The sequence below is a fragment of the Schistocerca cancellata genome, chromosome 2 (assembly GCF_023864275.1).
Source record: "Schistocerca cancellata isolate TAMUIC-IGC-003103 chromosome 2, iqSchCanc2.1, whole genome shotgun sequence".
NCBI lineage: Eukaryota > Metazoa > Arthropoda > Insecta > Orthoptera > Acrididae > Schistocerca > Schistocerca cancellata.
The window spans coordinates 577405196-577431671 of record NC_064627.1 but is presented as its reverse complement, the minus strand read 5'-3'; the positions used below and the strand labels follow the sequence as shown (position 1 = coordinate 577431671).

General features: G+C 41.7%; 1 protein-coding gene across 5 annotated transcripts in view; it reads left to right on the top strand.

The window, feature by feature from the left end:
- The window catches only part of LOC126162182 (GTPase-activating protein skywalker), a 310386-nt gene that overhangs the window by 219352 nt on the left and 64558 nt on the right, over nt 1-26476 (top strand). For all 5 annotated transcript variants that reach the window (XM_049918508.1, XM_049918507.1, XM_049918506.1 and 2 more), the window contains exons 4-5: nt 6445-6633; nt 9713-9837. In XM_049918508.1, coding sequence (XP_049774465.1) covers nt 6445-6633; nt 9713-9837 — 314 coding nt within the window. The remainder of the gene's footprint in view (nt 1-6444; nt 6634-9712; nt 9838-26476) is intronic.

The following is a 26476-nucleotide window of genomic DNA, read 5'->3' as shown; positions in this document are numbered from 1 at the left end:
ACTGAGGCTAAGAGAAAAGTTGAACGCCTACATCCTGTATGTATGACATCATCTCGAGCCGCCACTGCAACAGTTCTGGCACCATCAGTTCCGCCAACCCCAGTCACCTCTTAGAGACAGAAGGCTACACCTGCCCCCTTGATGATGGAGGGCACTTCCTCCCTTTTGCTCCCGCACCACCTATTTTGGGAGCAACACCTCCCCCCCAACCATCGGGGACATCCGTCCCCACTTCTAAGCTAGAGAAGCATAAATCTTCTTTGGCTTCTCTTGCTAGGAAGGGGTCCTTTGGGCCACTCCCTTCCCAGGTTTCTGCTAACGGGAAAGATGACACCCACCAGTGGCTGAAGAGCTCAGAAGCAGCTGGTTGTAGAGCTTCACCCTCATCTCAGTCCTGGAAACTGAGCGAGTGAAGTCTCATTGAATTTTCCATGCCGTCCCAGGCTCACGATGACGTCATCCTCCAGTGGAATTGTGGCAGTTTTTTCTACCGCCTAGCTGAGCTACAGCAACTGTTAAGCTTTACACCTGCTCTCCGCATTGCCCTCCAGGAAACCTGGTTCCCGGCAATGCAGTCCCCTGCCCTCCGTGGCTATAAGGGATAATACAGGAACCGTAGCGAATAAAATCGAGTGTCAGGTGGAGTTTGTGTTTATGTCCTAAACTCAGTCTGTAGTGACACTGTATCCCTTCAAACCCCTCTTGAAGCTGTGGCTGTCAGAATAAGGACGACACAAGAAATAGCTGTCTGCAATGTATATCTTCCTCCAGATGGTGCATTACCCCTGAATGTATTAGCTGCACTGATTGATCAACTCGCTAAAGCATTCCTACTTTTGGGAGATTTGAACGCCCATAACCCCTTGTGGGGTTGCACCTTGCTTACTGGCCAAGGCAGAGATGTCAGAACTTTACTGTCTCAGTTCGACCTCTGCCTCTTAAAAACTGCAGTCACCGCACATTTCAGTGTGGCTTGAGGTAGTTACTCGGTCATTGCTTTATCAATTTGCAGCCAAGGACTTATCTCATCTATCCACTGGAGAGCACATCACGACCTGCGTGTTAGTGAGCACTTCCCCATCTTCTTGTCACTGCCCAAACGTCAGGCCCATGGTCACCTGCCCAGATGGGCTTCAAACAAGGCGGACTGGGAAACTTTCACCACTCCTTTCACTGCCGAATCTCATCCATATGGCAACATCGATGTAATGGTTGAGCAGGTGACTACATCAATTGTTTCTGCAGCAGAAAACGTGGTCCCTTGCTCTGTAGGGTGCCCCCAGCATAAGGCAGTCCCTTGGTGGTCGTCGGAAGTCGCTGAAGCAATTACAAAGTGTCAGCGAGCTCTACAGCGGCATAAGCAGCACCCTTCCCTGGAACACCTCATAGCCTTTAAATGGCTCCATGCCCGAATTCGCCAACTTATCAAATGACGGAAGCAGGAGTGTTGCGAGAGATATGTCTTGACCATTGGGTGCCATATGTCACCCTCCCAAGTCTGGGCAAAGATCACATATTTACGGGTATCAGACCCCAACAGGTGTTCCTGGTGTTACCATAAATGGCGTGTTATCTACCGACGCAAATGCGATTGCCAAGCACTTTGCTGAGCACTCTGCTCTAGCCTCTGCATCAGAGAATTACTGCCAGCCTTTTGCACTCTCAAACGGCAGCTGGAAGGAAAAGTCCTCTCATTCACTACATGCCACAGTGAATCCTATAAGTCCCCATTTGCAGAGTGGATGCTCCTCAGAGCCCTTGCACACTTCCCCGACACAGCTCCTGGGCCTGATCGCATCCACAGCCAGATTATTAAACATCTCTCATCTGACTACTATCCTTGTCATCTTCAACCGCATCTGGTGCGTTGACATCTTTCCATCGTAATGGCGGGAGAGCACCATCATTCCAGTGCTCAAACCTGGTAAAAACCCGCTTGATGTGGATAGCTGTCAGCCCATCAGCCTCACCATCGTTCTTTGTAAGCTGCTGGAACGTATGGTGTGCGGCGGTTGGGTTAGGTCCTGGAGTCACGTGGCCTACTAGCTCCATGTCAGGGTGAGTTCCCGCTGGGGTCGCTCTACCACTGATAATCTTGTGTTCCTCGAGTCTGCCATCCGAACAGCCTTTTCCAGATGCCAACACCTGGCGCCGCCTTTTTTGACTTACATAAAGCATACAACACGACCTGGCGACATCATATCCTTGCCACATGGTATGAGTGGCGTCCCCGTGGCCAGCTCCCGATTTTTATCCAAAACTTCCTGTCTCTCCATACTTCCCGTGTCCAAGTTGGTACCTCCCATAATGACATCCAATTCCAGGAGAATGGAGTCCCAAAGGGCTTTGTATTTAGTGTCTCTCAATTTTTAGTGGCCATTAACGTTATAGCAGCAGCTGTTGGTCCCTCTGTCTCACCTTCTCTGCATGCAGAGGACTTCAGCATTTTGTACGGCTGCTCCAGTACTGGTGTTGCTGAACATTGCCTATAGGGAGCCATCCACAAGGCGCAGTCATGGCCTTTAGCCCATGGCTTTCAGTTTTCTGCCGTGAAGATGTGTGTCATGCATTTCTGTTGGCGTCGTACCATTCATCTGGAACCAGCACTTTACCTTATTGACAATCCACACATTGTAGTGGAGACATATCGATTGTTAGATCTGGTTTTCGATGCCAGTTTGACTTCCTCATCTTCATCAGCTTAAACGGAAGTGTTCACAGCACTTCAATGCCCTCCGCTGCCTGAGCAACACCAACTAGGGTGCAGATCGCTCCGTGCTGCTGCAGCTCTACAGAGCTCTTGTTCAATCCCACCTTGACTATGGGAGTGTTATTTATAGTTCGGCTGCACCTTCAGCATTGCGTTTGCTTGACCCATTGCACCATTGCAGAGTTCAACTAGTGACAGGAGCTTTTTGGACGAGTCCGGTAACAGGCGTACTGGTGGAGGCTGGAGTCCCTCAGACGTGCACAACTGCTCGCCAGTTACGTTGCACACATTTGTAGCTCTCCTGAACATCCTAATTACAGTCTTCTTTTCCCAAGCACTGCAGTTTACCTCCTGCATAGGTGGCCCAGGCCAGGGCTAACGATTGCGGTTCGTGTGCGATCACTTCTGTCTCAACTGGAGTCCTTGCCTGTACCACCTCTTCTCGAGGTCCATTCACATTCCCCTCCGTGGTGTAGCTGTAGGCCGAAGCTTCGCCTGGACCTTTCGCGTGGCTCTAAGGACTCAGTTAACCTTGCGGTCCTCAGCTGTCGCTTTCTCTCGGTTCTTGAAGTGTTCTGGTTCTCTGAGGTGGTTTACACCGATGGCTCAATGGCTGATGGTAATGTTGGCTACACCTTCTTCCACAGAGGCCATATTGAACAGCACTCCTTGCCCGAGGGCTGCAGTGTATTCACTGCGGAGCTGGTGGCTATATCTCATGCACTCACTATATCCATTCAGGCCCCAAGGAGTGGTTCATTCTGTGTACTGACTCCTTGAGCAGCCTACAAGCTATCGGCCAGTGCTACCCTCGTCATCCTTTGGTGCTGTCCATCCAGAAGTCCACCTATGCCCTGGACCAGTCCTGTCATTCAGTGGTGTTTGTGAGGACCCCAGGACACGTCGGCATCCCAAGTAATGAGCCTGCTGACAGGCTGGCCAAACAGGCTATGCGGAAACCGCTTCTGGAGATGGGCATCTCTGAACCTGACCTGCGTTCTGACTTACGCCGCAGGTTTTTCGGCTTTGGGAGATGGAATGGCATAACAGTATGCACAACAAACTGCGTGTCATTAAGGAGAGTACGAATGTGAGGAAGTCTTCCATGCAGGCCTCTCACAGGGAATCAGTTGTCCTTTGCCGGCTCCGCATTGGGCATGCTTGGGCGACCCACAGTTACCTCCTGCGCCGTGAAGGCCCACCTCTGTGTACCTGCGGTGCCCGGTTGACAGTGGCCCATATTCTGGTGCACTGTCCCACTTTGACTGTCCAGCTACAAAATCTTGGATTACCAGACTCGTTGCCACTCATTTTATCTGACAACGCCTCATTGGCTGATTTAGTTTTACATTTTATTCGTGAGGGTGGGTTTTATCATTTGACCTAAGTCTTAGCGCATCTCCTTTGTCCCCCTGTGTCCTCCACCCTAGTGCTTTTAGGGTGGAGGTTTTATTATGTTGCAGAGTGGCTGTCCTTTCCTTTTTATTCTCGTGGTCGGCCAGCCGCTGTAATCTGATTTCTTGTTTTACTCTCTTCTTTTTCTAGCATCCATCTGTTGTTTTCTTGTCTTCTGTTTTTCCTTTTAGTGTTCATTGCCTTTCCTTCGTTCTTGTGGTTTTTCCTTTCTTTCCATTTTGTGTTATACGTCTCGTCTGTTTTATTCTCACACTTTTGGCATTGTTTTATTAGGAACAAGGGACCAATGGCCTGGTAGTTTGGCCCCTTCTTCTCTCTTTTAAACCAACCATCCAACCAACGTTCATTAAGTTCTTTGTACCTTGCCTATTGGTGTCCATTTCATGTAGTTACAGAAATGTGGTTAAAATATGCCATTAAGTTAATTTTTTGCCATTTTGTGAATATTCCTTTTGTTGGACTGTCAATTTGCGATTTTGTAGTTTATGGTCTACTTCAGCACTGCTATATGTGAATTTATTACAACAGCCAGTTATGGTTCAGATTTGAGTAAAAGTCTTTTTAAGTTAAGTGTCTCTTTGGGAATACTGAGAGGTTTTATTTGTGTTTATCCCTAATTGTTTTGAATCTTAATATTCTGTTTGATTTGATGTTTGAGGAGTATTTTGTCAAGATGTTGAGAAGTAGAAGAAGTCAGATTTTCCTGTATTACTCATTTGGCTTTTCTGTCACTATTTTCTTTGTTGCCTCTGAAATTTTGTGATGTCTGCAGTAATTCTTGTTTGCAGCTATGATATTTTACTAGCTGGTAGCTTAGTTTGCATGTTACTTAGAAACTTGTATATGGAAAATATGTTCCAACATACCACATCTTCGCTTATAACTCTGAACAATAGAAACACAAATTACCTCTCCTCCCTATTTTTCTTCTTTTTTTGTGGACCTCAGAGGCGAAGTAATAATGCTTAATTGTGTTTTATAACTAGAAAATGAATTTGTATAAACCCCATTGTTTTTAATCCTGAAAATTTATTATAAATAGAATTACATCCCTTTATCTTCGATTCTTGAAATGGGTTTCTCATTAATATTTATTAGATCATATAAGCTGTACAGTCTGTTCTGTGTACATTGTAACATGGGGTTTTTGGTACAGATCTGCATGTCCTTTAACAAGTTGACCAAATAAAGCATGGTAATGCAAGTGAGATCATCTTTCGGACAGTGAATGTATCTTGCAAATATATTTACCTTTACATGTTCCTCCAAATATCTCTAAAAATAGAAGAAACATTAAAGACATGATCTATTATTTAAAAAGAATAAAGATGTAAGTCATATCATTAGGAAGCCAATTGTCATATTTGACTCTGTGGATTCTGAATGTGAACATATTAAGTGTTCCATAAATTGATGTTCACTGAAGATACTCTTTTATTGTTTGGAACAAAATTTTTCAGCATTTTATTTCTACACATGGCTCATTAGCATGATACAATTTTGTTTTGGAAAAAGAATTGCTTGTTTGGGTTAAGGATCAAAAAGTTCCTTGAATGTTTAATTGAACACATCCCTGGTTTGAATTAAACATTGTCTGTATTATGGTGTTGTGGTCTGATCTTCATAAAATATTATTTGTTATCTAGCTTTGACATTCTCTTTTATTCATAAACATTAACCCACTCCCATCATTACTGGTAATTACTGTAGTATAGTTTCATGCATTTGCTATAAGAAGTACACTCATAGGACAACAGATGACACTCATTTCCCCCCTGTCATCAAAATAATCTCCTTCCAGGAGCTTGAAGAGTGACTAAACAGCCGTATGTGATGCACTCACCAAGCTGAAGCTTCGAATGAGCACAAAGGTCTGGCAGATAGTCTTCAAATGAGCATGACAGGGGTACCAGTGCAAAGGTCAGTGACGAAAAAGAATTGTGCTCTGTATATGAAATGCTTTTTCAGTGGTACTGTCACGCTCTGATTAGTTTGTCAGGTTTTGTGAAATCGAAGGCTCTGCTCATCAGAATGTGTTTTGTTTTAATGTAGTTGTTGCTAGTATCAGTTTATTTATGATTTGAGTGTAACACTATGGGCTTGGGAGGAAAGCATTTTGGGAACTTTTTGATTCTTAATATTTTCATAGCCATTAACACAAGTGTCAGGAAGAAATAAGTTTCCTCCATTAAAATACCTGTTTTTGCAGCTAGTGACAATATAATTTTAAATTTGTTTCTCTGTTGTGCAACTTTGTTGTTGCTTTTATTGTATCATTACAGTATTCAGTAACTGTGGTACTAAATATATTGTTGCAGAACTCCCAGACAGGCCTATACTGCTGCCTACTTTTGTAGACAGTAGCCATTGTATGGCATACCATTTGACAAGGAAAGGACGCGGTGTTGTGGACAGAGTTGTGTGTGTTGTGGGCTATGCGTGCCCGGATATTACGTTTAGCCCAGCTTTGTATCCAGTTACTGCCATTTTGCTGCACTTCATGACTGGTAAGTGAAACATTTGGAGAACATTAGGATGTTAAAAGGAAGTAGGTATGCTGTAATTATTTACAGGTAGTGTATATTGTAAGTGAGAGTTTAGAATGAAAGATCAGAGGAAATGGTCACATTTTTGTACTCGGATTACGTGTAGTGGCTTGTTTGTCCTGAGCTGATTTTAAGTCTTTTTCATTCAGTAAAGTGGGATGGAAAAATCACAGAAAAATTATAAGAAACTGTGAGTTTCTAGATTTTTAAGAGAACCAGAGACTGTGTTCTGAGTAATTATCAGAAGAAAAAGGAGAAGCTAAGATGGGAAGAGTTTAATTTTTTTTGTAGATACCGAGTCATTAATTTGAAATGAAGGTAAGGTGCTTAAAAGGTGGAGAAGAAATCACCGGATTTAGAGATTTCCAGAAATATTTATACTGAATATACACAGTTGTACACCAAGATCAGAGTAACAGTTGAGTGTAGAGCAGGTAATGTTGTTGGTTCACCATTATCCATGCACACAGTATAGCAGTTGCAGCAACTGTTGTCCATTTCAGTGCAAAATATGTGTATGTATGGTATTAGTTCCTTTGCAAGCTCATAATAACTTTATCATTTTCATTGCTAGCTTTAGACAATTTCTTGCTTAAAGTAAAATTGTTGCACTGAGAAAGAAAAGTACACAATGAAAATAAATCACAGCAGTAAGGTTATTGGCTGCAAATATCATTGGACACAGAATTATGCTAATGAACATTTGATATAGCAGAGCTATATGATAATGGTGAAAAGAGCAGAAGGATGACTAAAGAGGTCATTCTCTGATGTTTTGTTGGTATGGTAGATGTCCTATAAACAATTATCTGTTAATTACGTTGGAAATTTCTGGATGGAATAGGCAATCACTCACCTATAGATGATAGTTGTGTGGTGCTTAGAAATGGCAACAGGAAACTATTTACACTAGCATTCAAGCTCTTGCTCTTTTTCTAGTAGAAGTACACTCATTCACAAACACAACCACAAAGACATCCAAACACACACGCTCATGGTCCATGTTTGTCTAAATCATTTCACAAACAACCTGTATGTTAAATGAGACTATGCTCCTTCTTTCACTCACAAATGGTACACCCTTAAAGAAACATTCCATGGCTTCCCAGGGTGTTTCTTTTCCCCTTAGATCACCTGACAGTCACGATATGCAGTGCACCTAGGGCGTCATTTAGCATGGTGGTAAAGTCTAAGACTCATCTCCACCCAGATTCCTTGAATTGTGAGTGGTGATTGCACGGTCATGGATCAGTATGGCTCTTGGAGGCTTGAGGAGTCACTATTATCAAGGCGAAAGGACAAGCTTCACTGTCTCAAATGAAACTGCTCATGTGTGTGTGTACAAGCTTAGACCTGCTTGAGCATCTATTTAGATATGCACTGAGGTGAAGAACATTGTAAAAGCGATACTCATTGGGAGGTCACTATATTTTTCTCAAGGGCCAATAAAGATCCGTAGCTTTCATGAGAAGTATACCTCCCTTTCAAAATGACTGTCCACATTGATGCATTATATTTAGATATTTCATAGGGTTAACTTATGCTTTGAGGACACATTCCATTCAATAAACTTTTCTGTTATTCCACAAGTGAACATTGCTGCTAATGAAGGAAGGCTAATGTCTGTGTTATCACTGGATGTAGCATCTCTGGTGCCTATGGCACAGTGGAAGTTGGGTCATAATTATTAGACATTGTGATGGCTTGGCTGTGAACTAAATCACTTAGTTTGAATGAGGATTCACTGCAAAACCAGATTATATTGAACTGTATAGAGCTATCAGAAAGGAAAGGTCAATTATTATATCAAGCATCCAGTAACTTCAAAGATGTGTAGGACCAGATGAAATCCATGTAGACTTCTATGATGATGGAAAGTGCCAGAATGCAGCACAGAGAGAAGGATCACTTTATAAAGACAGAAATTCTTTTATTGTAGTAAGTACACTTTTGAGCCGCCAAATGGTTACCTCGGAGGAAGGCATTGGCAAACTACCTCCACTAGGACCTTGCCTAGTACGGCAGTGCGGGTCTCCCACATCATTCCCCTATGCTCTGTCACGAAGTACGGGACTTCATTATCATCATCATCATCAATGATTACCTGAGTATTCTTTCTTTAAGGTAAGTGGAGAACAACTGCAAAGATAAACTTCTTTTGCAACAAATAAAACATTAAATATGTTAACACCCCATTTTCGTTTTCTCTGCTGTCAGATGTACAAGCAGTTCTAGGGTCTTCATATTAGTATTAGCATTCATGTGACCAACATTTCAAACATTATCAAACTCATCGTTTTTATGTGATGAATATGACTCTCATATGAGTATTTCAGTGCTTCAGCATTGCTATGCCACAGTGATTTCAAGAATTATTCATTGTTTCTACTTGTTGTAAAATAATGTTTACTAATGCTACCAAATAATTTAACATCAGTTGCCATTACTCCAGTTGGTTTGAAACGCAATACATAGCTATGATTTGTGTATGCCATCCTGAGATAGACTATTTGCACCTTTCACATTTATTTATTACTCAGTATTTCACAAATCTTTGCAAGTACCGCTCTGTCTGTGTTCATACCTTGGTTTTAGTTGTCGTTAAGATATTTGAGGATTCACTTGTTTGTTCTTTTATATCTCAGTTGATAAAAACAGAAACCTCTGTTGTCCATCTGCTAAGACCCTGATTCTCAGGAACAGGTAGAAGTATCAAGTTGAAAGTCATGACAAATACCAAGTTCTATGATCTCTTGGCAGAGTAAAACATTTAAGCTTCTAAGTCATGTGTATTTCTTTTGTCTTAACTCACACTTCCATACTTCTGTGCCCTCCTCGTTAGCTGTCATGCTGTGAAGATAATTTGTGCAAGCTACAAGTTTTTTACATTCTCATTATTGTATTGTTAGTTACTTTGTATTTGTACACATTTAATCTCCAGTGTGTTTTGTTTATATGGCCCAAAATTGTCCAGTTGATGGACATTTCAAAGATTTCATCCCTTTCCTTGTTTTATTTTTTTCATTTTTGTTTTTTGCAGAAGAAGAGTGTTACAACTGCATAACCAGCCTTATTGCTTCAAAAAACAAGATGTTCATGACACAAACTAAACAGTTGTATGAAGTAACCTGGCGGACAGTCATGCAGATTACAAAAAAACATGTGGTAAGTTGAAAGCAAATTTATAAATATCAGATTTTAAAAAATCCTGTATACACTTATGTCTCCTGCAGTGTACAGTTGTAAGATGTCCCTGATATTTTGTAAATGGTTAAATATGTGAAATAAAGACTCCGTGCAAGTAATTGTAGACAAAGGGCTGAACTGGATGATTATCATTCATAATGTTTGCAACCATAAATTTATTGAAGCATCTTCATACTTGAATGGACTTTCATGTTTTTGACACCAACTTCCCCCCCCCCTTTTTTTTAAATAGTAGTGTAGTGATTTATTCAGCTTTGCAGTCTTCTTTTTCAAAAACTGGTCAAAAATGTGCTAAATTTGAAAGTGAAGATTGCACAGTACAGCTAGATAACTGGGTGTAAGTTGCACTTGGTTCCCTTAATGTTCAGCATATTTACCAATCCTTTTATGTTATTGTGCTCTCTAAATATTAACAAACAGTATTTAATGATACTTTCCTTTTGATGTGAACCTCAAATAGTCTTAAGTAAAAGAAAAAAAAAATGTTATAATAGAAATTCCATAAAGAAAGGCAAGCAGTCACCTGCAGCATGTTGGTGAGTGATACATGGAGACACATAATAGCACTAAATTTAACTCATTTTGTACCCAAAGTAATACCATTTGGGTTAAGGCTTGCCGTGTCTGTAGCATTCCACTAGCTACGTATAACTCATGAGCACTTACTTTTCGGTGGCAGAGTTTAGATTTTAGGTCCTTGGGGTTTCCAAAGTTGATGTGGTCAACGCCACAAGTCTTCTGTAGCCTTTAGCTCTGGGTGTATTTCGGTACTTACTGTTAGGTTGGGGTGTGGAACTTTGTGTGTGTGTGTGTGTGTGTGTGTGTGTCACAGAGACAAGGAAACTAGACATGGCATGTACTACACACCAATAATGTGAGTGGTTGCCAAGACAAAACCTTCATTAGCTGCTGAGACATCTACCACACCTCAATTGTATCAGTCTTGCTCATTTACGTGAAACTCTTTCTAAGTTGACTTACATTGCCGTACTGTTTCGTGGGACAAAAATGGAGTTCAGAAATAAAAATTTCTTCCAACGATTTCAATGAACCACCAGGGAACACGGACACCCACTGGCCTAAGAGAGCCAGAGTGTCAAGTTGTCCCGTTGTACAAGAAAATAATAGTTACAGAACATAATCTGTGTTACAGAGTACTGCAGGAGCCTTTAAATTTACCATAAGATTTGCAGTGGTACTCGCCAAATTGAAATGGTGACAGTGTATCAGGCAACACAGCTGTTGATCGCAACTACTCTTGGAAGGTGTCTTATAATAATGTTAAAAGCACCTATTTATGATAAAGAAGTTACAACAAGCAGTGATGAAAGGTGTGTCTAAATTAAGGAGTAATGGACGTATGAAACACAATGAAGCTAGTAATGTGGATCTAGAAAGAACAGCCGCATTCATACTCGAATTCAGTTTGCTAGTATTTCTACGTAATGGTAAGATTTCTCCATGTTGCAGATGATCCTTACACTCCTTAAGTGTGGTACTGCTATTTTCTCCATACCTACTTGGCATCTCGTGGACAGACTACTCGAGGGAACTGTAAACTTGCAAATTAAGCTGAAACTGAATGTTGCTGACCTGCCTGTTGTTTAACTGCTTGAATGACAATCCAGAGTGGAGTAGAGACCTGTCATGTGTATGACAAGGAATGGAAAATACAGGAAATCTTAATTACCAATTGACGCTATATGCAGAAATAAAGAAACTGTATTAAACAAAGCAGCAACTTGGGACTCTTCCTTTACTGTCTCTTGGGAACAGTCCTAGAGATTCATATCCACTCTGAAAATTTATGTCCACTAATCATTGAGCATGTGATAGCATTTCAGTTCTACTTTAGTATCATTCTCCACTAATTACTTACCATTTTGCTCTCTGTCTCTCACGGATGTTGCTCTATGGGAAAGGATGCCAATTTTCACTCTAGTTACCTCTTCACCCTTTGGATTCACCTGCAAGACAGAGCAGACTCCAAAAGGGAGCCATTGAAATGCAGGTCCAGCAGGCTGCCTGGAAGTTGTACTGTCAGCTAGCTCTGCAGTCACTTGGCGATGCTTTAACATCGTGGTAGCACCTAGGATTGGGTGAATCATATCAAATGCGTAATCTGCCAGGCTGATGAAACATCAGCACCTAAATATTCAGAAAAACTCACAAGGTAGCCTTACTTTGATGGAACCCCGTGTGGCACTGTGAAGGGTCGAGTACAGACCAGTTGCGAAGAACATCACAGCATTTTGAATTCTGAGGGCAAAAGCAAGACAAATCATTAAAGAGAGTAAGAAAAAGACATGGTAAGATTTCTTGAACTCATTAAAATAAACAAGTTCCACTAAATTATGGGGAACCATTGGCAAGATTTCAAACACAAAATCAGTCACCAGTGACAGCTGCACTGAAGAAAGGGAACTACACCCAAGTATTGTGTACGTACCCCAAGTAACTGCAGAATATTGTGCAAGTGTAACCCCCACAACTAATGTGTATCCATCTTTTCATCATCACCACCAACATATCATGAGTGGAGAATGTAGGATTTCATTTCTAACAATGAAGAAGAGTGCAGTTGCTGCTTCTCCACATGGGAACTACTGTCTGCTCTGCACAGTGCTCGGGACACCCGGGGTATCTGCCTCTGGCAGAAATTTCAGTGGGTGTTAAGTTCAAATTCATGGAGGGAAAAAAAGACCTCGTTTCATGAAGCGCCTACCATTCAGCACATGTTGGTCTATCAATTATTCATATAATTTTGAAATGCATCCCTGTTAGTTTTTGAACATTTGTAACACATTCTAACTTGATTCTGAACAAATCGTAAGTCAATTTTTTAATGTGTGCATAGTGTACATGATATCTCTGCTAGGGCCATCCCCGTCACATCTAGAAACAAAAGGGGATGGGGCTATACGAGCTGAGCTGAACAAACCTGAATGGGTGAATGCCAATTACAGTTTGTTTATGTGGTTGACTGAGTGTGCGAATGGTCAGTGTTGTTACAATTATTAGTGAAATCCATAAATTCAGACTGTCAGAGTGGAAATAAATGACTAACAGGAATAACAGATAAGAAAGGTAATATATAACCTTCTCAGTGTATCCAAGAAAAAAAAATTTTGACAGAAAATTTTTGTTAGATTGCAACACTACTAAGAGCCAGTTGTACAGTCCCCAGTTAGCAGCCACTTAATTTCTGTTCTTGGAATAGAGTGGAAAACTTGTTGTTGGAACTTGTAGTAATGCCAAACTGGAGAATAAATGCGAGATAACTGAATTGATGATTCTGACAGGGTTAGTGGAGTTAACTGGAGAATAAGTTATGACAATGGCAGAAATAGTTACAGAATTCGTGATGACAAGATTGTTTGTTAGAACGAGGAAGGAGAAGAAACAGGGACATTACACAAATTATATAAAAGATTATGACAATTCCAAATTTGTATAAAAACTTTTTTTTTAAACTCATGCCTGAGAAACTGAAGCATATGAATGAAATTTGAAACTATTTGCTAACATAAAACTTTTCGCTTGTAGTAGGCATAATAGGCTTATGATATTGATACTTCGTGAATTATATTCTGTCATGTTATCTATGTAAATGAGATAGATAAAAATGATCATTTGTACCAAAACAGTCTCCCTTATTTGGCGTGTGTTACAATTGTTGCACTATTAGAAAGGTCTATTTCATTTTATCTAGCAGTTGGTGACAAAATAGACATAATCAATTCGAGAAACCACACTAGTCTTGGGTACTATATGCATTAACAGCTTTTTCAGTATTATATGACGACAGTTCAGTTTTTCATGCAGCAAAATGTTTAACGAACATTGATGAGATAATACGGTATGTAATGCTGTAGCAAGGTTCCTCAGACAAGATGTTCCTCAGACGTATGTTGCTGAATGTCTGGATCTTATGGATTAGCTGCTTTGTCATTTTCCATGTTTCACAGCCTCATAGAAGCACAGATTGTACATTACTTTCCAATATTTGCTATTTGATAGTCAGTGTTATTTTCTTCAATCTCCAGGTAGAGCAGAGAGTTGTAAAAGTGACTTTGGCTTTGTTGATGCAGTTGTTAATGTCCTCTGTTGCACCACCGTGTGGTGTAATTATGCTTGCAGGGTGACAAAACTTACCCATCCTTTCCATTACCTGGCTCTCAAGCTTAAGCTCTGTTGTGTTATCATCATTTGCCCGCATGTCTTTTGTTTTTTGGGCATTAGTTTTCAAACCGACTTTCTTCACTGCAGATTTCAGATCTTTTAGTTTCTCTCTGAGACTATGGGATAGAAGGCGAAGGTCATCTGCAAAATCTAGGTCTTCTAGATGTGTTCCATTGCTCCATTTTATTCCTCTTGCTTTATCCATTGCATGCATCATTACAAGATTCATTATTATGTTAAATAGTATCGGTGAGAGCACGCAGCCTTGCTTAACTCCTGTTTTCACTGCTATTGGATCTGAAAGCAGACCTTGGATGTTGAACTGGCATGTGCAGTTTTCGTATGTGCTCTTGAAAAGAGCAATTATTTTCTTAAGAATTCTAGAAGTTTGCAGTCAACTCCATATTTTTGTTCTAATTGTACTGTCGAAGGCATTTATAGAGTCTACTAACAGCATGTAAAGCGGCGACTGGTATTCATTTGAGTGTTCAGCTATTATTCTCAAGGTGTTTATCTGGTCAATGCAAGAGCAACCTTCCCTGAATCCTGCTTGTTCTATTCTTATTTTCTTGTCTACATACACTTTTATCCTATGTATTGTTATTCGTGAGAGGATCTTGCTTGGGATTGACAGCAATTACCACAAACAGACTGGTTTCCTTTCTTGGGGAGCTTGATGAGCATGCCTCGGTTCCAATCATTTGGTACTTCTTTATTCATCCATATGCTCTCAGGAGTGGATGTAAAATTTCTGCTTTTATAGAGAGATCTGCTTTGAGTAACTCTGGACTGATGATGTCCAGACCAAGAGCTTTTCCATTTTTTGTTAGTTATGTTGCTTTAGTGGTTTCTTCTTTGGATGGCGGTTCTATGTTAATTGACACACCTTGTGGGAGTCCTGCCCCATTCACATTCAGTTGAGTTACATTGCCTAGTTTCAAAGTTCAGAATGTCCTCAAAATGTTGTTTCCACTCTGTGCTTGGTCTTCTCAATTTGTGAGTTTTCTTTGCTTGTCCTTGATTGGCATATCACCCCCAAATTTCTTATTTGCCAGTTTCCTTGTGATGCCATATAGGGTCTTGTTATTGCGTCAGTTACCTGCTGCCTCTGCCTTAGCTGCGAGATTATTGAAGAAGGTTCCTTTATTTGTTCTGGAACTCCTCTTCACCATTCTATTTAATATGCAGAGTTCCTGTTGGATTTCTTCTCTTACTTCCCTTGTCTGTGCGCAATTTAGCTGGAATTTTACCTATCTCCTCTGCTTTATTGCATCCCAAGTATGGTCAGAGATCCAGTCTTGTCTGCTGTGGTTGGTTTTTCTGAAAATTTCTTCAGTAATCTATGTGTAGGTTGTTTTCACTGCATCCCATTGACCCTCAATGTCATTCTCTTCAGTTCCCCTGCTAACCACTTCAAAATGATTTCTCAGTTGGATCGAGAACTCCTCTTGGACTTTTGTATTGTCCAACTTTCCAAAATAAACTTAATCCTCTTCTGCCCACAATATCTCATTGTGTGCTTCTCTCTTAGATGGACTGTTCCTAGCATAAGGTGGTGGTTGCTCCTCTTTTATTCCTCACATCCAGGAATCTTCGCCAGGTCCTGCTAATTGCAAAGTGGCCTATCTGGTTCTCTGTTCTGCCATCTGGTGAAACCCACGACACTTTGTGACACCCATGTATGGGGGAATATGGAACCTCAATAATCAGGATAAACATGCTGCACAAGTCTATGAGATGTTCTCCATTGTTGTTTCGGGTGCACAACCCATATTGCCCAATAATCTACTCTATCCCATGCTTGGCATTCCCAATTTTTGCATTAAAGTCACCGATCAGCAGGAGGCTCTCTCTTTTTCGAAACTTTTCCAATGTTTCTTGGAGTTTGCTATAAAACTTGTCTTTTTCTTCATCCTCAGGCATTTGTGTTGGTTTGTAACATTGCACAGTGATCACTGGTCTTACTCCCGTTGCAGTATGAGCAACTGTGATTATCTTTGTAATTGGGTGCCACTCTGTCAAAGACCACTTTGCTCTCCTGCCTGGTATTAATGCCACTCCTTCGCTATGGGTTTCATCCCTTCTTCCAGAATAAAGGAGGATATGCCTTTCCTAATGGCTATGGACCCATGCACTAAGAAAAAATTTGAAGTAGCTTAGTCACAATTCATGACAAATCCAACTGACCAAATTCTACGTGTATTGGGTTTATTGTTGTCTTCGTAGCTCAAAGTCACTGTTGCTGCTTACGGTGAGGAGTTTAAGGGTGCTAATTGACAGTGAGAATAATTTAAACCAGTCCTAGACCCAGCTTCTGTGCTGAAGCTGGCAAATTGTTGCCAGTTATTAAACAGTAGCTTATCGATGAGTATCAGGTGTACACTCAATTACTGGCATCACATTCTGTTACTAGAGTGAAGCACACAACACAAATACACTGCAGGCAACAAAGCTGTTTCGACTCTGTGCCTTGTCGAATATGGTGTCACCTAAATTGCATAAGCATGGAGTCAATTTTTAGCCTGGTCACTGGAGAAGTTGGAGAGTGATTTTAAAAATGCAGTCACAAGAATGACTGCACCCCAAACTATGTTTTTAAATCAATGTTTTACAGTATTCTAGCTGAATACTGCGACTATATTGTACAGTGTTTATGAATGGGACTTAACAGGTTGACTCCCTTCAATAAATATGTTCTGAAGATTACTGTACCAAATGAATTTACAATTCATAATGTGAAGATGTGTGATTTTGAGAGTAATAAAGCAGATTATTATGTGGAGATTGTGTGATTTTGAGAACAGTACAGTAGATAAAATCTGTTCGAACCGCTGTCTTCCTCATCCTCTCTACCTACCTTTGATTTGATTTGATTTGATTTGATTTGATTTGATTTGATTTTATCAGGGAAGGAGAAACAACTTCCATCAAGCCCACACCAAAACAGAGTTTATTGTGCGGTATCATTCCTTGTGTCTCTAGTAAAGCCAACCAGTGCCCTTGAACAGTGCAAAGAGATCCTTTAGCAGTGGTTTGCCGGACCCAATTTCTTCCGGTCTGGTTGATCTAAATATTCTCTGTCTTTTACTCTTCATTGCCTTGCATTCGAAGATCAAATGTGATGTGGTTTCCTTGTCCACACCACACATTCCACATTTGGGGTCTCCTTCTATTATCCCCATTGTATGTAGGTGTTTTTTGAAATACCCGTGGCCTGTCAATAGTCCAACCATGAGTTCCATTTCTCTCCTGTTCAAGCCCAGGATTCAGAGACTTCTCTTAGAACATGGCTTCGGCACCAACACCTTGCTGTGTTTTTGCTTTTGGACCTTAGCCCAATATTCTACATGCTGTCTCCTTGTCCAGTCTTGTAGTTCTATTTTGGTCATCGCCTTGGTGATTGCCAGGACAGGTTCCAGTCCAAGAAATACTGTAATCGCCCATATCCTGGCCAACCTATCGGCTTGCTCATTACCTCTAATCCCTGCGTGAGCAGGAACCCACAATAGGTTTACCGTATTGCTTTCCCCTAGCTCCATAAGAACTTTGTGGCATTCTGCCACAGTATTTGATCTTGTTGCAGAGGCTGCCAGTGATTTCAGGGCTGCTTGACTATCTAAACAAATGAAAATACTACGACCTCTGTAGCACGTCTGCAAATTCTCCTCCACGCACACCTTGACAGCAGATATTTCTGCTTGAAACACAGTGGCCATCTTCCCTGGAGAAATTGCGCTCTCAACTTTGGCTGCACTCTGTATATCCCGTCCCCAACACCTTGTTCTGTTTTCAAACGGTCAGTGAACTAGACTTATGTCTCCAGTACGGGGTCAAAATTTGTTCTCCCAGAGCTCTCTACTTCCAATTACTACATTGAAAGGCTCGTTGAAGCAGCTGAGAGTTGTTATATAGTCGGCCGGCATTTCCCCAACCATTCCTATGTCTGCCTCACTCAGTATTTTAGTGAGAGATCCTGGATACCCCAATGAGTTCCAGTTTTTGCCAGTCTTTAACCTGTGGGCTCCAGCTGCTGCCTCCATCTTTATCCACAGGTGTAATGGGGGCATGTCCCGCATGGTTCCCATCCCAGCAGTGGGTGTCGTGCTAATTCTGCCTGTAATGGCTAAGCAGGCCAATCTCTGCACCTTAGCAAGCTCCTTAGCAGCTACCTGCTGTTCTACATTTTTCCACCACACTGTAGCCCAATAAGTGATCAGTGATCATGGTGTATATACAGTACATACTCTTGAGGCTTAAGCCCCAAGTTTTACTGCAAGCTCTCATGGCACTCATTAGAATAACTTTCGTCTTGGAACAGGTGCTCCTTACATGAGGGGTCCACGATAGTTTCTCATCCAGGGTTACCCCTAGATTTTTTGGTATCCCCTTCACTGGTTTCATTGAGAAACTTGAGATTCCAATATGTGTGTTCCATCTTCTTCCTAGTAAATGGTACTACAACAGTCTTCTTAGGACTGACCCTTAGATCCTGTTTCCTGCACCAATTTTGCACATTGTTCAGTACTCCTTGTGCCATAGTTCTGACTGTACTTGAAAATTTGCAAAGTATTGCTATGACAAGATTGCCTGCATATCTCTGGCAAAACTACTGTCTAGAGTTTAATTCTACAATGAGTTCATTCACCACAAGGTTCCACAGTAGAGGGGACAGGACCACTCCTTGTGGACTGCCTCTGGTGGTGTTGATTACCATTTTTTCTTGCATCATGGTGGCTTCTACCTTTCTACCACTAAGTATGGCTCCAATCCACCTGCAAATGTTGGTCTCCAAGCAATGCATATGTGTTACCTTAACCATGGATTCGAAGGTCGTGTTTCTAAAAGCCCCTTCAATGTCCAAGAAGATGCAGAAGGCTATTTCCTGAAAGTTTAGTGCTTTCTCCACATTCCCAACAAGTTGGTGGAGTGCAGTTTCACATGATTTTCCTGGTTGGTATGCATGATGGTTTATGTGTAGAGGGACCCTAGTTGACCTCCTCTCTCTAACATGCACAGTGAGCAGTTTTTTTTAATTTTTTAAGAAGAAAGGAGGACAAATTGATTGGTCTCTTATCATTGGCATTGGTATGATTATAGGAAACAGACCTGTAGTACTGCAGTCTTCTGCTTATTGCAGAAGTGCTGGAAAAATTCTGTCTGGGCCAGGTGACTTGAACAGTTGGAATGTTCCTACTGCCCATTGGATTTTACTATGGTCAGTGCATTCTCTGGCAGATTCCCAGTTCTCCCTTCTAATACCTGAAAACCAATATCTCACTCGGATCTTGTCTTGGTATATGTTGTCTGTCAGAGTACATTGAGGAAAATGAGTCTTGAGTAGTAGTTCCAGTATTTCATGTGCTGTCCTTGTATATTCCCCATCCTCTTTCCTTAAAGTTCCTCCTGGATTAGTTGGTATCCTAGTGAGGATTTTGCGATGTCTGGTCTGAACAGCTGTACCCTCGACCTACTCACAGAATACCTTCTAAGACGCTTGCTTTGCTTGCTTACTTGCAAGATTGTATTTGACAAGGGCCTCCCAATATCCTGCCCATAGTCCCCTTCTCGCAAGGTTAAAAGTCTTTGTACCTATTTCCTTTGTGATTCCAGGTTGTTGTTCCACCAAGATACATACCTATTCGTGCACTTTTTGGTGATGGTATGAGGTCAGGATGGCAGAGGTCACTGCTACCTCCTCAGACTCTACTGGATTCCTTATTGAAATACTGACTTCTGATAGGCTTGAGTCAAGGTCCCTCCTATATGCCTCCCAGTCCATTTTCCTGGGATTCCTATGGGACATAGTCTGTGTAATGCCCATATCAACCTCAAACTTAATATATATATGTGGTCTGACGAGTATGGTTTTAAAGCCATATGCCATTGATTTGACATAACTACCCAACAAAGTGGAACCGAAGGTTATGTCTATTACCTCTTCCCTTCTTGTATTCTTAAATGTTTCTTATATTCCTAAATGTAGGTTCCTTGCCCCTATTGAGGATCTCTTAATTTATTAGCTAGAAGAAATTCTAGGTGGTACTCACTTCTACTGTTGGTGTCGATGCTGCCCCACACTAATTTGTGGGCGTTACCATTGCAACCAATCAATAGTTGGTCACCCTGTTGTGCACAGGCTACTGTCAGTCTCACCACCTCCTGAGGAGGAGCTCTGTCCTCATAAGAAAGGTATGCCAAGGCCATTACGAACTCCCTCATGATACCTTCCTCACGTTGCCGCATCCTGATGGTCACTAAGTCCCTAGAACAAAAGTCTGCCATCAGCATGGCGGGGATTCCATTTTTTACATAAATGCATGTTCTGGAGTTTCTTATATTTCCTAGCATAAACCAGCTTATCTCCAGTGCTGCCCAGACCCAAAACACCCCCTTTATATAAATATGGTTGCTGAGTCACGGCCATGTCCAGATTTATCTGCAGGACATTCAGTCTCTATCTTGCCGCCATTGTCACTTCTGATGTCTTTGATTACCCTGACGGTAACCTGCGAGAACCCCAAGAATAGTCTCAGGTCTTGTTCCTGCATTGCCTTCAGGGACTTCTCTCCAACTTCCACCACAAGGGTTTGGCCATTTGGTGTAACCTTCTGGTTGATTGCCTTCCAGTCCTCTGTCAAGACTTTCAGGTTTTGAGACCCTATTTTCTCAATCAGAGTCTCCAGAGAGGTATCCTTAAGGAGTTTTAGAACCCAGATTAATATCTTTCTGGTCTTGAAGAACTCAGCGGCTGTCTTTACCAGCAGCTTCGCATCCTCCTACAGTTATAGTAGGGGCACCTTTTCCTGAAGCCAGTCCACTGTAACCCCCCCACCTCCCGCTCACAACCAAAGATAAGAGTACCATGATCCAGATAGACTCTCCTGAATTTGGGACCTGAAGCAGCATCCCCCCCCCCCCTCCAGTCTCCTCAAAGAGAGCCATCTGCACGAGCTGCTCCTGCTGCAAGGTGATCTTGTCCAGTAGATAGCCTTGCTGGATAACTGCCATCCTAAAAACGGAGACTGCAGTACTATAGGTCTGTTTCCTATTTCTTGCTTCAGCTTTTTCTGGATGCACTTATCCTGAGAAGTGGGAGTCTTAGATTCCTCCCTTGTTCTATTACTGCCTGCCATTGATGTGGAAGGGGATTGTAGGAGGTCTTGGGCTCAAGCCCTTTTGGTTCCCTCCACTTTTGTTTAGGAAGCCACTCTTTTCCTTCCTTTAGCTTTTGTTCTCTAAGAAGTTTCCTCCTCTGAGCCCCTGGTAAGTTTTTGGTCTTAATCTGATCCAATTTCTTAGTAACCATTCGCACTTCTGGAACAGGTCTGTCCACCTGTTCAGCTGAGGGGATGTATTCCATCAGTTCGAACCCCCATGTTGGGATGTCTGAGGTCTCAACTTGCCCCTCAGTATTGCTGTCTTCTTTAGTGTCCATTTTGGTCCCACGAGAGTTGGGGAGCTAACGGGCCCATATCATGGAAACCCCAAGTAGTGCAAGGCTAATCACTCAGGGAGGTCGCCTGGTATCCCTGAGGCTCTATTCACGATACATCTCCCCATATGCCACGCACCCCTTGGCACAGATCTCATCACATCTTGGGTTGGGTATTGAAGAGTTGAGAAAGGACAAGGAATGGATGTGGGATGACAGGTTGGTGTGAGCCACACTTAGTCTGGTCTATCGGCCAAGACCTAACTGACCGAAGGTTCCCACAGACGGCATAGCTCTGAGCTTCATGTGAACACACAAGCCTCTCCACCCACACGGACAGTGCTACTTCAAGGTGGTGTCCCCCAGAGAGGTCTACCTACCTTAGTGTACTTAAATCTGTTTGCATTTTTGCATAGCAGAAAAAAGTACAGGTGATTATTCAGGTTCCTGCGATGTACTACATGATGAAATAGTTCACGGTTGAATGGCCACATGTTAGTGTTCAGTGGTCACAATATTTAGGCTGGTGCTATGATGCTATCATCTGGTGTGCTGATGAATTGGCCACTTGGGGCTTATGTATTGCTTTCATCTCTTCCCCCGCTACCTCCAATCTCACATTCTATCTGCCGTCTGCACCTGGCATCTCCTCCTTAATCAGGCTAATTCTGGATTCCCAGGTCTTACTAAGGATGTATCACAGTTGATTAGCAGTGCCCTTTCTCAAATATAGATAGGTTTTTTAATGACACATTCCCAAAAATTAGAAGACTACCTCAGAATCTTAGTATCATTGTATCCATTATGTGGACTGCCGAATGGTAATGCTTTTCAACTGCCCACTTGTTAAGCTGCTGCAATCCAGTGCACTGTTGATGTTCTTGGCAACAATCTTAGCCAGTACACACCATCTGATGTACATGTGTTTAACATTACCAAGCAATGCCAGTATATCTACTGGTGGGTGGAAGACCATCTTCACTTCGTGTGTCTGGAGAATATATACCACCTTTCTGGATAATGTACCCCAAAAGGAAAAAAAATGCAATGGCCACAACTAGGGATTCTTGTAAAGCCATTCCAGTAAAAAGAGAGAGAATGTCCAAAGTCACAGAGAAGTCAGTATCCGTAAACTCAAAAGTTGTTACGGTGTCCCGAAAAATCCATGTACTTGTGAATGTGGTATCTTTGCGAATTTTCAGCAGTCCATAAAGTCTTGGTGGAGCTGATGTAGTCAGTCGTAGCTTCTTAACAACCTTCTCTGACAATCTGAATTCTTTGAGAAGTGCCTTGGTCTGCCTCTCCACCCTCATGGTAAAATAAATATCAGTCTTTCAGTACACACTGTCTACTTGAAGTCGTGGTGAGATAGGACCACAATTGTGTTGCATTTATCTACTGGTAACACAGCCATATTTGGATGTTCTCTTAGATTCCGTATGGTGCCTTCTACCATCTAGACCGAGTGAGGTGGTTAGTGCACTGGACTCACATTCGTCTGGCCATTGTGGTTTAGGTTTTCTGTGTTTCCCTTAATCACTTTAGGCAAATGCCGGGATGGTTCCTTTGATAGGGCAAGACTGATTTCCTTCCCCCTCTTTCCTTAATCTGACCTCGTTGTTGATGGGACTTTAAACACTAATCACCTCCTCCTCCCCCTCGTGTACCTGCTAGAGATGTTCTTTTTAATAGTTCTTGTTTGTGTGAGAGCATGACAGGTTTCATGACATACGTGTTCAGGTGGAAGTGCTGCAGCTGCCTGTTGTTCCACTGCCTTGATTAAGCCTGTGATAGGAGTGGATTTAGGAGTGGGTGCAAAATTGAGTTCTTTCTTAAGAACCAAAATCCCATCCTCATACAGTTGGCTTGGTCCTGAGGTTGGTGACAGTCTTACATGGAGCACCTGAAGGTTGTATGTCTGATACATGTTCTTTCATCTTTCTGTATGTGATGGTATAAAGAAGTGCGGACAGCACGTCGAGCCACTGCTTGCACCGGAAGAGTAAGCACACTGACTTATACTCGCAAGCAGACACCTGCCGCCACCACCAGGTCCAGAGAAATGGCGTGCTCGAAGCATTGGTACATAGGGTTCACACTCTCTCTGAAAATGTAAGCATGAACCAAGAACTTGAACATCTGAGGATGGTATTCCGCAAGATCAGTTGCAGGGGGTAGCAAATTCAGAGTCTCCTACATCTTATATCCACTGTACAACAAGCAGAAACAGAAGAGAGACTTAAGGAAGATGCTGCCACTGCATTTATTCCTTTTTGCAGCCCATTATCTGCAAAGGTAGGACATATTACCTGGAAAAACCAAGTGTAGATGGACTTCCATCCACCAGCTAAAACACAGGCACTGCTTTGTAGTATCAAAAATGACAACGGATTACGGAAATCCGGGGTACATAAGACATTCTGCCAGTGTGGCAATACGAATATAGGTCAGCCAGTGCATATTGTCAAAGATCATTGCTGAGAGCACCAAACCAAAGTGAAGCAGCCAAATAAGTTAGCAGTTGTGGAGCATTGCCTGTTGGAAGTACATGGAATGGGTTATAACAACACAGAGGTTTTGACACAGGTGTCTAACTTCTGGGCATTTGTCATTAAAGACTCTGTCAAGATTCAAGGAAGAGAAACACCAATCATTTTTTTTATAATGGCTACATCCTTAGTAAGGCCTAGAAACCTGGAATTAGTCTGATTAAACAAAAAACTGACTTCAAGGGCAAGTGGAGAGACAGCAGAAGTGCTGCCAGCCCACGTATCTGGCACAAGAACAGAGCAGTGTGTCAGTAGGAAGAATGGTGGTAGAACATCAGATCAGAGGGAGGGGGCAAGAGAGAACAGCACCTCACTGGTCACCAAGAAGTCATTTTTGAAAATATTGTGTCCATTGGACACTGCCATTCACCCGTTCACCAGTGCAGCATTTCGTCAAGAAAGGACGGACCATCCAGCATTTTCTTCACATACATTCCGCTACAGGAAAAGAGGTAGGAGATACTGTACAGCTTAGTACTCTGGCACATACAAAATCAGGGAAATAAGGCCACAAATGAGGCAGTAAATAATACCCCAACGAGATGCTCTCTACCTACAAGGAAGTTTCTCACTGTAGAGGAACGTGATTGATCGCCAACGGAATTAACCTCGGCGGGAAGTAAGGTACAAGCAACAGGAAACTGCAAATGGTTATGCCGAAACCTGTTGTCATTCCTCCCTCCAGCCGTTGAGTTGAGCTGTAGTAGCATTATTTAATGATTTATTTCATGGGTTCGCAGAGAGACAGAATCAACTAAACTGTTTGTGTGTGTGTGTGTGTGAGAGAGAGAGAGAGAGTGAGAGAGAGAGAGAGAGAGAGAGAGAGATAGAGATTGGAATGATTTTCTTATAAGAATGTTATTATAATGCTCCTAATAAACTTACCTTTGAGTAATTTTGGTAAACATTTTTGGAAAGCAGTGATCAATAAAACCAAGAATTTTTGGTTTCAGGAATGGTCACGGTGGGTGGAAAGGTTCAGAAAAAGGATTAACCCATTGATGTTGAGCTTAGCGCAGTTTCAACAAAGTTGTGGGACTGAATGTGATAATATAGAAATGGTTCTTGTAGATGGCTCTGAAGAGAGGTGTCTGATGATTATGTGTGAACCGAAGTGCAGTAACAGTAATTGTAGACACATCAGTTGTCATTGCAGAGAAAATCAATCACAGCAGGAACTTGTTGTTGAAAAGTTCATCCCCACTGATTTTTGGAGTATCAGTTGCCTCATCTATTAATTAACTTTCAGGAAAAGTCTAAAAAACCGTGATGAATATAGTGACATACTGATGAAGAATACAAAATCTGTGTCATATTTGTAACTTCAGTTGACTATCCTGAAAGAAATGTTAGCTGTATGTGACTCTGTATAAGCATATTTTTGCACATGTAATGGACACACTGTGTCGAACCAAAACTGAAGATTTGGAAATGCCTGTCACATAACCCAAGTTAGCCTTGTCATTCTTTCATGTTGCATGGTAATGTAACTTGTAAAACTTACAAGTATTTGACTGTTTAAAATAGGACCATACAGAGTTAGTTGTCTTAATCTTTTCTCTTTACATAATATAGTGCCTGCCAATAGGAAGATAACCTGCTGGATTAAAGTCTGCTGAGAAATAATACATTGTATGTGTTACTTGCAACCACATTTACAAATAATAGCTGTAGTTCTACTGTAAGCTATTGCGTGTCTTGATATATGAGGCAGTGGCTGAGCTCTGTATCATGCTTCACAATGTATCATGCAGTTTTTGTATAGTCAATCATAGAATCTCATAACAGATGGTCCTGTTATAGGAAAGACATTTAAATGAAAGGTTTTGCTTAAAGAACACCACTAGGTGTTACTTAAAGGAATTAAAAAGTCGTTATGCTGTAGGTATCTCAACTATCATGAGTCCTGTTAAGAGGTATTAATTCATGTTATAACAAGAACAGTTTTACAGTTTGGGTTATGTGACAGGCATTTCTAAATCTTCAGTTTTGGTTGGACACAGTGTGTCCATTACATATGCAAAAATATGCTTATACAGAGTCACATACAGCTAACATTTCTCTCAGGATAGTCAACTGAAGTTACAAGTATGACACAGATTTTGTGTTCTTCATCAGTATGTCACTATATTCATCACAATTTTAGACTTTTTCTCCAAGTTGATTAATAGATGAGGCAACTGATACTCCAAAAGTTGGTGGGGATGAACCTTACTAGTAGTTCCTGCTGGCCGGAGTGGCCGTGCGTTTCTAGGCGCTACAGTCTGGAACCGCGTGACCGCTACGGTCGTAGGTTCGAATCCTGCCTCGGGCATGGATGTGTGTGATGTCCTTAGGTTAGTTAGGTTTAAGTAGTTCTAATGTCACACATGTGATTCTCACATTATGACAGTTCACCTTTCCATTTAAGTGGAATGTTGCTTCATCACTAAAC